Source organism: Festucalex cinctus, chromosome 13 (genome assembly GCF_051991245.1).
Source record: "Festucalex cinctus isolate MCC-2025b chromosome 13, RoL_Fcin_1.0, whole genome shotgun sequence".
Lineage (NCBI taxonomy): Eukaryota > Metazoa > Chordata > Actinopteri > Syngnathiformes > Syngnathidae > Festucalex > Festucalex cinctus.
In genome coordinates this window covers 22493804-22507293 of record NC_135423.1, presented here as the reverse complement: position 1 = coordinate 22507293, position 13490 = coordinate 22493804, and the positions used below count along the sequence as shown (strand labels likewise).

Below are 13490 nucleotides of genomic sequence, written 5' to 3'. Positions count from 1 at the left end.
TTTTCCAAGATTTTAGTCCAGAAATGCAGCACTGGAGTACATGACCATAAAGCATGAAGATAAGTATCGGCAGTGTTTTGTGAGCACTGGAGACAAATGTCGGAGTCAGAGAGTCCCATTTTTTTCATCATATATTGTGTAATATATGTTCTATGAAGTATCTTATATTGGATAAGTTGCAAATTTGTCTGTTTGGTCATTTTAAATACATTTCCACAGATTTGGGTCCAAAAGTCTGGTTCCGGAACTATAGACAAGTCTTTTTCCCATTTTAAAGTCGGTAAATACGTTTTATTTGTGTATAAAAATAACTTATATATTTTTGATATTTTCTTTATTGTTGTTGGAGAAAGCTTTATAATATCTTTAGCTAAGACAGGCAGTTGGAGCGTATCCTGAAGTGTTGGGATTTGTTTCTTAACCATATTTTTAACTTGCAGATAATGTAAGAAATTTCCGTTTTTTATTTCATATTTTTGGACCAAGTTTGTATACGATATAAACTTATTATCTGAGAAAAGATGATGAAGGTGTGTAATTCCTTTCTGCTCCCATAAGCTTAAATGGAACGACTGATTATTAAGTTGAAAGTCGGGGTTATGCCAAATGGGAGAGAGCCCACAGGGCGCCAATTGGGAGTTTGTAATTTCTAATGCCTTCCACCAGGCAGTCAGGGTGGCGGCTATCATTGGGTTTTTAAAACAATTATGTCGTTTTATTGATTTTGTAATAAAGAGTACATCTAACAGTCTAAGATTATTACAATCCTTCTGCTCCAATTCCAACCAACAGTTAGTATCTCTGTTGGGTTGTGTCCATAGCACAAGATATTGTAGTTGATTAGCTATATAATAGTACATAAAGTTTGGTGCCTCTAAACCTCCTTTAGATTTACTTTCCTGAAGAGTAGATAGACTAATTTTGGCTTTTTTTTAATTCTAATAGAATTTTATGATAGCAGAGTCCAGCGATTGGAACCAGTTAGACGTAGGTTTAAATGGAATCATTGAAAATAAATAATTAATCTTTGGTAAAACTTTCATTTTTATAGTAGCTATCCGTCCTATTAAAGAGATTGGAAGATTATTCCAGCGCTCCAAGTCACTACGGATGCTATCCAATAATGGTAACAAATTTAAAGAAGTTAATTCAGTTAACTTAGGTGAAATTTTAACACCTAAGTATTTTAAATTACCTGTAGGAAAGGAGTAGTGTGGATCCTGACTTGTAGGGTTCCATGAATTTTCTGTAATAGGTAATAATGTTGATTTTGTCCAGTTAATAGAGTAATCTGATAAGTGAGAGAATTTAGTTATTATTATCTCCTCCTAATTATGATCTCCTCCTAATTAGCTCTGGGCCAGGCCAAATCGGGATCTTCCTGCCACAGTGGTCAGGGAAGAGAGGATTTAAATACTTATTTTAATTTTTTTAATGGTTTAGGTGAGTGATTTTTGGAGCTGGTCGACACAGGTCTCACGTCAGTACGTGAGCGGGTGTACTCGAAGTGGAGGAGCTCATGTAGACTAACCCGTGTCCCCGGGGTGAGCCCTGTAAAGTGCTGCTGCAGGAGTGACTCAACACAATGGCAAGGCAAGCAGATATGCATTCAACACAAGATATTTAGCTTAAACTGCAGTTTACTGCTGAAGAGATTTGGCTCTCGTCCTCAGCTGCAATGAGGACTACGCCATAGTCTTGGGTCAAATACGTACAGATAAAATGAATAGAGTAAATAAATAATACTAAGAATACTGTCCATTCTATTAAGGGACACAAAGATGCCTATCAGTATTTCATGGGTAATTAAACTTTTATCTTTATGTGTGTTCCTGTTACTGAAGTGATGCTTTGGTGAACAAATGGTGCTTGAGTAGTTTCCTGCAGCATTTAAGGCATTGGTGTCCAAACTACGGCCCGGGGGCCATTTGCGGCCGGCCGTCCATTTTTCAGTGGCCCGCGACATATGCTAAAAATGGCATTTGACTCAGTTCAAATTAAATAAACAAAACAAAAATGTTTGGAGATGGTCAAAGTAAGAAGGGAGCGTATTGAAAAACAGGTGCCATTAAAGGTTATTTTAGTTAACTAAAACTAATGAAAAAATTAAATCTAAAATTCAAAAAACAATATTGTTACCAAAATAAAATGCTTTTTAAAAAACAAAAACTAACTGAAACTACATTTTATGTTTACAAAAATAACTAAAACTAACTATAATATAGCAAACGTCCTCTGTTTTAGTCTTTGGTAATTAATTTAATGCATGAGCCTTTGGGGATGATTTTAAATGTGATTATTATTAATTTTATTTAGATATAAACCGTAATAATGACGTTTGAAAGTATGTCACACAGAAATTACGTCATCCAGCATCAGCCAATAGAAAAGCACCTTCAGATGACAATGCTCCCATGCTGTTTTTTAAGTATTGCGCACAAGTAATACACATTAAAGAAAATAATAAAAAAATACTAATACTGAAACTAACTAAAACTAAGGATTTATTAAATAACTAAAACTAATAAAAACTAGCAGAACCACCCTGAAAACTAATAAAAATAACTAAAATGAAAAATTCCAAAACTATAATAACCCTACTGCCATATTACAAATAAATTGGTTTATATATTGTAGCATTTTTCTAACTATGCAAAAGGACAAATAGATTATTTGTACAATATTTAGGACTAAACACAATTTCTCTTCATAACATTATTTGGCCCTTGTGTCCTTCTGATTTTCTGTATGTGGCTCTCAAATGAAAAAGTTTGGACACGCCTGATTTAAGGCATCGCTGCTGTTTGAGATGGACTGCAGGCGAACGTCAGATGAGCCTGAATGCTATTCTGAACTTGACAGGAAGTTTACAAGGAAATTGGTTAAGATGTTCAGGAACAGCATGGAACACATTCATGCTCAAGTCTGCCATGATCTGGATTGCAATCTGTTGGAACACCAATGTCACTGATTAGAGTGAAGCCAGTTTTACGTCACAATGGACTGAGAGGGTGCCAACAAAGAAAGTAAGCTTTGCTTTGAAATAAAAAAACAAAAACAAAAAAACAACAACAACAACAACTCAGAAACCCCCAGAAACAGACAAAAACTGAAAGCGGCTGCAGTAAAAGCCTACAAAAGCATTTCAAATGAAGAATTCAATGCACCCCTCTGACCATTCCTTCTTTGTCAATTATTGTGCTGTCATCAAAATTAAACCTCTGCCTCCTTTAGTTAAATAACGTGATGAGATTGCACTCTATTAATTACTGCTGTAAGGCCTAATCTACATCTGTGAAAATTCACCCATCCTGAATCATCTATAAAAAGTGACTGACTGATGAATAACTGATGCTATCAGTGCAAACTTGTTAATGGGGTGATACTGCATATATGCAAAGACTGTGCTGCAGGTCACATTTGATGTTGCCGTATGTTACCTGTATTATGGGTAGCAGCTTCTCCTCTGGTGACCGTGCTGATGATGTGAAGCTGCTGGAAGAGCCGAACCCCTTCAGGCCCCCTGAGGTCAGAAGCCGGTCGACTCTGTCTTTCTAATCCGGTGATGGTTATCATGGGCTCGCTGGGCTGCAGCACCATTACTACTGCCTCAATGTCAGGGATGGTGATGCAAGTGTCTTCACCAAAACACCTGCAAATGAGCCACAACAAAAGGTTTAATGAGGTTTAATTTGTCTGTTGGTGAATAACACACGAAGGCCGATTCATTTCTTCTCTTGTTTCACTTTATTTTAGCGCCATCTATCATCCTTCTCCATAACTCATTTGACCATCACCTTGTGGTTTGTAGGTCCATATGGGTGTAGCATTGTAAAGTGGCAAAAATCTGTATAAAAACACTCAATAAAACTGTTGCAAATGTGCTACCAGGGAAGAAGACATAAAAATATGTGCTAATACTCTCCATCAAAGAATGCCACAGCTAGAATGCAGAAAACAATCCACTAAGTTTACATGACACACAATTAACATTAAATGACAAAAAAGAAAAGAAAAAAAGATTAGTACAAAATAATTTTATTTCAATGTCATTTTTTTCCAGTTAAAATTTTAAATATTTTCATTTATTTATTTATTTTTTATACTTTTTGTCATTTTTTTCCAAGTGTATCTTTTTTTTCCCAAGTTAGTTAAGGCTGTTTTATCATAATTGTGCTGTACAATTGTACAATTTAGTGACACCTAATCTTAAGTGTAATACACTGCAGTATTTAACTGTTTTCTTTTTTTAAAGAAAACTTACCTGGAGAAATAAGCATTTTTTTGCCTATGCCAAATTATCTGTGCTACATTATTATTTATCATTTACTTTTTAAAATTATATTTTTTTATTTTTTAATGTATTTATTATTATTAATTGTTTTTATATACTTTATGTTTTTTTTTTATTCATTAATTTGTACAAAATATTTTTAATTATATTTATTTTGTATGTATTTTATTATTAATTTTATCCATCCATCCATTTTCTTGACCGCTTACTCCTCACAAGGGTCGCGGGGGATGCTGGAGCCTATCCCATCTGGCAGGTTGGGTACACCCTGAACTGGTCGCCAGCCAATCGCAGGGCACACGGAGACAAACAACCATACACGCCACAATCACACCTAGGGACATTTCGGAGCGCCCAGTTAACCTTCCATGCACATCTTTGGAATGTGGGAGAAGACCGGAGTACCCGGAGAAGACCCACGCAGGCACAGGGAGAACATGCAAACTCCACCCAGGAAGGCCGAAGCCTGGACTCGAACCCGTGTCCTCAGTACTGGGAGGCGGACGTGCTAACCACTCTACACCGTGCCGCCCATATATTTTATTAAAATTCATTTATTTATTTGTATTTATTTTTATTATTATCTCATGCAGCTATTTGTTGCATGTACAGTTTATTTCAGTACTTATTTCAAAAGCGTGTTTATTAATTTAAACTCCTCCAACAGCAACAGTGCTCAGCTCTGCTTAAAGCTCCGCATTTGCTGCCTGCAGCGTAGAAGGAACGATACGATGTGCTCCTCTTTCTGTCCGCCTCTTCATAAATACTTCATATTCTGTGCTGTGGTTTAACCTGAAGTGTTTCAAAATGTTTGTTGTGTTACAAAAAAAAATCTTTACCATTTTCCCCACAAACAACAAAACAAACCATGTCCTGGCTCTTTGTGGTGCTGAAATATCTCCACATAACTGGGCTCTTCCATAATGCCATTGGACAAAGTCAGACTGAGACTTGAGTGACAAGTGGCAAGCAGCGTGATGTGCCCCTGTTATTAGGTAATATCAAGATTTTACCCAGGCAGAAAAAAAAGCAGTTCCAAACAACTGCGTATCATTTTGACAAGTTCCTAATAGTTTAGTTTCTCTCCATTGTGTTGACTGAATTATCAAAAGTATGAATATTTTGACTTGAGATCAATGTTAGAGCGGAAAGAGCTGGTATCAGAGGTATCCATATTTTAGTATTGATACACACATCACATTTCAGGCCCTTGGATGTGCACTCATTCAGTAATATTAGCAATGTATTTATTCAGAAATACATGCGAGTACACTGTGGTACTCACAAATAGGTGTAAGGCAGAATTCCTATTTCAGTCCCTGAAGGTACAGTCATGTATGAATAAATGGAATCTGCGTTTACCATTGATAAGAAGCTGGATGACATGACTGCATGACTTTAAGGGCTCTATTTTCTTTCCCAGCCCAAGTCTGGTGCAAAGTGCTATAACGATTATCAGCGGTTTGAACTTTTTCATCCTTATCACAGACAAAGTAATTTCATTTCTTTGCCCTGGACATGCCACAGTGGTTGGGGGTGCCATGAGACACCCCCACAGACCTCCAGCCCCCAGCTCTGGATTGAGAAGACTGGGGGGGGGGGGGGGGGGGGGGGTAAAAACCAGAAACCTGACTGTCTTATTTTGCAACAGAACAATGAATTATGAAACGTTTGCCATTTTTTAAATGTTGACTCCATGAAGTGTTGTGAATATGTTCATTTGAGTGCCATATTCTCCACTTAGCTTTCATTTGTGTTTACATTTTGACAGTTGTAAGCTTGGTAACATTTCTTTGATGTGTCCAACTGTAGTGTTGTTCCGATACCGATACTGGTATCGGCAGAGGTGCTGAAACAGTGGTATCGGTATCGGTGACTACTCACAAGTAACATGCCGATACCATTAATACCAACGCTAATATAGGATTTTGGATCTTGTGTCTTGCTGGTGCACGACATTCACTGGTATGTGACATGTTCACTGCATGCCGATCTAAGATATCCTATTGGACCTTGAATGCTCTGAACCAATGGCAGGACAGCTTTTTCATGTTGAGGAAAAAAAACCTTAAGTATCGGTATGGTATCGGTATCGGCCAATACTGCAAACCTGGGTATCGGTATCGGGAGCCAAAAAATGGTATTGGAACAACACTATCCAACTGTATGTGTTTGCATTGATATAATTCTGACCTTAGAATCTCGGACATGGGATCAAAAATCAATCTGTTCGTTACCAAAATCCTCTCCAAGGCTAGCAATTTCCAACTCGCCTCTGTGTAACCCGAGACTGGACCCCTGGTGCGATGTTAGCGGTAGCTACTATAAAAACTCTTGATCTTCCCTCTCACCTCTGGCACGGTTAATTGAACCGATTTTCCTTACAGTGCAGTCTAACTGTGCATAGGTGGAGTTTTTGTTCTTTTAGTATTTTCGGAGACTTTTTGCGCAGGTGAGGAGGGCTCGAAATGCAGTCAAACCGAGTACGCCCGTCTTGGCATTGCAGAAACAAACAGACTCGCTGGGGTGTGTGCATGACATCAGCAGATAAACGTCAAGATCTCACCTGATGGATTTTGTGATGTGGACATTTTGAAACCACCTTGCACCCATAATGTGTGTGGACCAACCCGTCCCGTCTCACCTGCGCACTCCTCACGATCCACACCGCTCATTATTGTACCTCAAGGGGGAGTGCTGGATTAAAATATATTTAGGATAGAAATATTGTCTCTCAACCTAGTAGTTGTCTGGGTTTTTAGTTTAGTTTAGTTTTTAAAACCAGTTTTAGGGCATCATTTAATCTCTTTTTGCCTTTGTTGAAGACAACGCTGCAAAAGTGTGCGTGTGTGTGGGTGCGTGTGTGTGTGTGTGTGTGTGTGTGTGTGTGTGTGTGTGTGTGTGTGTGTGTGTGTGTGTGTGTGTGTGTGTGTGTGTGTGATATGGCTGGGGGAGGTACAATGATGCAGTGAGTCGGATGCTGTGTTGGCTCGCGGAGCTGAAACATGAACCTGGAGGAGGTCCAACTCAATTATAAAGAAATATAACAAGGGAGCCTACAACAACTGTTCCCGAGATTAGCCCTCATTAGCTTACTTCGCAGTTTATTAGAAATCAGCTAAAACAAATATAATTGCATTTGGAGAAATGATGAATATTTTAACTGTTATGTGGCGACTGCTGATTGGTTCATGGTGGAAACCTCTCACAGTAAAAGTAACTGAGGAGAATCTGTCTCTTGTTTTGGGCACTAGAGGGTTATTAATATCAGCATCAGTACACAAGTTCATCTTTTAACAGAAGTGCCAATACACACACTACAATAACAAAGACCCTGCAGCTACTGTATGACTACAAGTAAATCATTTTTAGTGCTTGTATAGTTTCACATGGCAACATATGTACATTCTGAATACTCATACAACTTCCGACCAGAAAATAAAATATAATATAATATATAAGCAATTTGCTAAATAAAAAGCAGTGTTCTTGCAAATATACATTTTATGTAATTTTTTTTTGTACATAACGCATCAGAAGAATTGTTGTTTTTTTTTTTTGAAATTATCTTTTTATTGAGAGATTACAGAGATTTACAATAATAACACAGGAATAATAATAAAATAACACAATTAACAAAAAGAAACGGGGAGCACAATTAACCTATTTCACCTACCCAGCATTCAAAGAAGAAAAGATAGGAATAAAGATCGAAGATCCTTACAACCTAATATTGCGTCAGTTGAAATCCGACCTTGTTGGTTTCAGAATTGGGGTTTTAGTTTAAATTACTTCATGAGTTTAAAAAAAAAGTACAGTACATATTGGAAGTGATTGTCTGTATTATACACAGTATATGAATCAATGAATCTCAAAACAGTTTTTCTGCAAAGGCTGAGCCAATTTGAGTGCCACCTCCAGATTAACCTTTGCTTTCACCTTTGCTTTTCGCAGTAAACAACACATGCGCATGTATGTAAAAACACAGCAGTGCGTTTTGTTAGAGAGGTGTGAGATCCATGTGAGAAGTGTGAGTTGTGCTATTCATTGTGTTGTCTTCACACACAGGAGAAGTGTTTGCAAGTATTAACGTATAAAGAAAATTTGAGAGCCTGAGAACTGCAATAAAAAACTCTTAATTGGGTAGAAAATCCAATACAATGGTAGAGTCGATGACGAAAACTCAATGAAAAGGAAAACAAATGTTTTGTACATACTGCACAGTCGTAGAGATGCGAAGATGTCGCACTCCTGGAGTGGGAAACTGACGAGAGTTTATGTAGGAGACCTTCCGTACTGCAACGTTCATGTTTTCCAAGTCGTCTCCCTCCATCACCAGGATGGACTGAGCTGGGTTGAAGTGAAACTAAGGACACACACAAACACATTGTAAGTGTTGATTAGTATGAGTAAATGAATGAAGTGCATTTACAAGCACCCCACCCCCCCTGGGTATCAAGCACAAACACATTTGAACATGTGACAAAAAGATCAGGACTCGTATTGGACAAGAATGTTTACTCTTTAAATTTCAGGTGAGGCGTTAGATCACCAAAGCAAAGCTGTGATCTTCAAATGCGGTCGAGGGATACGACTGAAGGAGACTTGGAACTATTTTGAAGAGATGAAAGTGCAATAAACATTTAACCTGGAGGGACTCGATCGATAAGACGAGCTCTTTCATGAATCACCATAAGGAGGATCAAGTTGCTTTGTTTGCTTCAAACTTCAAACTTCAAAAAGGAACTTGCTTGTTACATTTTCACATAAAAAAAAAAAAATCAAAGGCAATTAGTAGTGCATTACCATAGTTCACATTATTTTTGAGCAGCTACCGTGTGATGAGTTGTTTGATATTTCTAGTTATGAGTTTGACGAGGGAACAGACACAATTTAGGTTAACAGGATCAGGCTCTAGCTCCAGCTCTGACCATTAACAGGATATACACATAGAAAATGGATGGTTGATGTTGAAGAAAGAAGAAGGAAAAAAAAATCACTGAGAAATTCTATGATTGTATGCAAATTAAGCCCAGAAAACTTGAACTGTGTAATTGAGACCAATCGTCGTTTAAAATTCACATTGTTCCTGTTTTGACAGCAATCATCTGTACAGATTTGGCACCTGACAATTTGGTGACAGAAAGTAGACTAAAATTTAGACCAGGTAAATTCAGGTCTAAGTCAGGTGGTGTAATGCGATTCTGGTAAATTTGATCGAGGCGCAGGCGCAAACTCAGATTCTGAGCTCCACAGACGTGTGCGGTAGTTGTCATTGTATTTCATTCATAAATATGACAACAGCTTGTGACAAGCCATCTGAATCATTGCAGAAATTAATTCATTGAACGACTCATTATAACTATCATCCGGAAAATATTTGTGAACACACCTCCCCAAATGTGGCACAACTAGGGTGGGTTGGTGTATTTGTTGTCGCACACAGATGCACGATGATCTGGGGTAGGCGGTCTCCAAGTGCCTTCTCCACAGCAAAGTGGAGATCTTGAAATTCCTTTTAAATACACCTTGCGCATGGCAATCTCCTGCTTCTACATAACATGTAGACAGTGGGTCTCATTCTGCGCTGAATTTAAAGAGAATGAGGTGAGCCACTTCCATTGGGTGGCAAACAAGTCAGCTATGTTCCCTCCCACAAGTGTGCAAATGTCCAAAAGAAAGAAAACTCCACCCATGCACACAGTTTGTATGCGTTTTCTGCTACACCTGTGTTGGGCACAAAAATGGGGCCCCTTGCGTCTTGAAATTGACTGAATGAAAAATGAAATGGGAAAATAAAGGTTGATGGGTTGAGTTTCTTGACCATTCAAACATGGAAAATAAACCCTAAAGACACATTAGACTTTTTTTTTTTTTTTAAAGTAAATGAAAAACATGCAAAGCAATATGGACAGATTTTTTTTTGTGGTTCTCCCGCATTCACAATATGAGCATAGTTATTTGTGGCCAATCTTCCTTGAAAGATGGTTTGCTGGTCTGGTGATTTTGGGCTCTTAGCAGCACCGCGGGGGTCTTCACATTCTGCTATTTCCCCGTTTTTTCCCCTTCATAGCTCTCCTTTCTTGCCACCGTCTTCGTATCCACTTCTGCAGATGAATTCCTTTCTCTTCACCTCCTCCAGTACCTCCTTTCTCTGTTATTGACCTCTCGTCGTGCTGTGCCAACCCTACAGACTAGCCAGATGATGTCTCTAAGCTGCACACAGAATCATGGGAGCTGGCAGCTAAGAAATTAAAGAACCTCTGATGGTAAAATCCACTACAGTCATCATTCTCACATTGTTTGCCACATCTTTAACTCATTCACTGCCAACCCAGTTCAAATGGATTTGTGACGCGTATAGCCGTCAGTGGCAGTAAATGAGTTAATGGAAGAACTTTAGTTTATCTCTGAATATGAATGTGCAGGTCAGTTTGGCTAGTAGGCCGATGCTAACTAGTTGAACAATGTGTTTCATTGAATGTGAATTGTTTATATTGTTTTTGGTTAGTCAACTACTGAATACATCCATCCATCCATCCATTTTCTTGACCGCTTATTCCTCACAAGGGTCGCGGGGGCTGCTGGCGCCTATCTCAGCTGGCTCTGGGCAGTAGGCAGGGGACACCCTGGACTGGTTGCCAACCAATCGCAGGGCACACAGAGACAAACAACCATCCACACTCACACGCACACCTAGGGACAATTCAGAGCGCCCAATTAACCTGCCATGCATGTCTTTGGAATGTGGGAGGAGACCGGAGTACCCGGAGAAGACCCACGCAGGCACGGGGAGAACATGCAAACTCCACCCAGGAAGGTCCGAGCCTGGACTCGAACCGGAGACCTCAGAACTGGGAAGCAGACGTGCTAACCACTCGACTACCGTGCCGCCCCTACTGAATACAGTGACAATATAATGGTGCATTTGCTTATTTTTTTTACTGAATGCCAATGGTGGGCATTCCATTGGGAGTGATGTCATCACTGAGAGGGGCCCATTTTTTTGAGTTATGACGGACGGACAGAATGTCCACCTCTGTCTCTCTGTCCTAACATAATGGCGACAAAAATGGATGGACTGATGATGACGGATGGGTCGTCAGGGCCCTGACGAATGACGGATCGGCAAACTGTTGTAAAATGCTCACCTCTGACAAATGTAGTTATTTCGCACACATATTAGACACATTCACTCATTTGCAACGTAAGGGGGAATTGATAAACAAAATCGTCAGTCAAGCAAACAAAAGATTCCTCGGATTCAAATAACTGGGAACCGGTTCTGTTTGAGAACTTGCTACCTTCTGTACAGGTATGCGTACCTTGATGTTTTTATCCAGGCTTTCAAGAGAGTTGATGTCCAGTCCTTCTTTGCAAGCCTGCAGACAGGAAATTACTTTTTGACTCTCAATCTTTCCTGGTCGGATGGTCAATCCAGATAAACTGCCTCTGAAGTACTGAGTAAACCTTGGCTTGGTCACCTCACCACCTACACATGGACACACAGACACACATAACAAAGCAGCTAATATTAGTCATGCTTAATTTTCAGTTCTGAATAACAAGTATGCAATGCCAAAAAAATCATTATATTAGAACTGATGTTGACCAGTAATAACTGTCATGAGCAACTGTGCTATGCTCCAGTTCACCTCTTTCAAGTGTTCCACTGAAGTGTGCCATGCTTGAGTATGATGTGAGAGCTCACAATTGGGACTTGAGGGGGTTGCACACAGTATGGATTGCCTACTGTGAGTACATATTTTAAGTCTGTCCTTTAATTTAAACTCCATAAGACCAATACTGGTGATTGGTTCACAAAAGGGTTCGGTTAACTGGAAGGTCAAACATTTTAAAAAATAAGAGCTAGGTCACTAATTTGTATGCATGAAAGCTTGATGTGCAAAAAGGGGTAAACGGTGTCAGTGAGCTTTAGATAACTCAGTAGAGATGTCTCATTCTCCTTTCCCCACACCAGAAATAGATGCTCTCTCAGACTCCCAGATTGCAAGTTTGTTGCCGTATGGATGAGAATATTCATGAGAGTTAAACTTGAAGTCAGAACTTTTAGAAGGCCACTACTTGAATATTCAAGGGAGGGGATATTAGCAAAATCACCACTGAATTGCTCTAACCTCCACAGATTGTCAAGCAGCAGAACAAATCAACATTCAGTCTTGTTTGCAGTGATGAATGACTAACAATGTTGAGCCTTGCAAAGAGCAATCGGGATAGTACCAGAAGCAATCATGTCGACTACAACTGAAGTCAGGGCAGGCCTTAGCCTCATTTCAGCATTCTTCCCGGCACTTTGTCAGACAATGTCCAGCTTGACCCAGTTAACCCAAATTCCCACTTGACAGTGCAGGCTCATGTATCACTGCTCAGAATGATGTATCAGTAAGCTCAAAAGCTCAGTCTGTGCAGGTGGAGACACAGCTGACCACCACCAGGAACAATTGATCACCCACTTTTTTTTTCCTGGTGGGAAAGGCTTTCGCTGTGTTGTACACCAAAAAATGCTGCATCTTTTTAACTGCTGACACTGGGTTGAGCTAGTGGGATGAGTTTCCTCATTAATTAATACAGCAGACAGCCGAGCTGAAGGTTGAATGTCCCCACTGTGCAAATGTATTCTATTATTTCACATACTCTTCCGAGTAAAATGAAACTCAGTATGCAATGTCTAGACTAGATCAAACTATATCAACTCTTGTTTTTTTTCCCCTCTTAACTTTGCTAGATCTGTGGGTCATTTCAAAGATAGCTTGAGAGAATAGTAGCTATTTTCTTAACATCCCAGTAAAGAGAAATACAACATGTATTGTGAATTTGACACACCACAAATAAGAGTGTTAACAACACTGGCAAATTGGAATAATAATAATAATTAAAAAAAATCAGCAAAGATCTGGGAATGCTTGAAAAAACTGTCATCACTGCCAAAGTTTATATGCAGTCAATATATTCGGGTTGTGGTCAAAATTCCAGTTTCTGGAACATTCGGGATAACCACTTTACATGCATGAGCAGATAAAAGTTACTCCCTGACGCACGGACAACATCATTACGCAAATAGATGTCATTTCCGCTTCTCACTTTCTACGGTCAATAAAAAACATTATATTTAGGTCAGTCACAACAAGTTTCCTCCTCGCTCCAAAAGTGAACTGCATCGCCATGTTTTGTTTAC

General features: G+C 39.1%; 2 protein-coding genes across 3 annotated transcripts in view; one reads left to right on the top strand and one right to left on the bottom strand.

Moving 5' to 3' along the window:
• Positions 1-13490, bottom strand: part of LOC144033188 (calsyntenin-2-like) — a 239778-nt gene that overhangs the window by 17271 nt on the left and 209017 nt on the right. For both annotated transcript variants that reach the window (XM_077541104.1, XM_077541106.1), the window contains exons 10-12: positions 11620-11786; positions 8512-8660; positions 3441-3652 (exon numbers count right to left, since the gene is read on the bottom strand). In XM_077541104.1, coding sequence (XP_077397230.1) covers positions 3441-3652; positions 8512-8660; positions 11620-11786 — 528 coding nt within the window. The remainder of the gene's footprint in view (positions 1-3440; positions 3653-8511; positions 8661-11619; positions 11787-13490) is intronic.
• The window catches only part of LOC144033191 (SPRY domain-containing SOCS box protein 4-like), a 76575-nt gene that overhangs the window by 32708 nt on the left and 30377 nt on the right, over positions 1-13490 (top strand). The window lies entirely within an intron of this gene.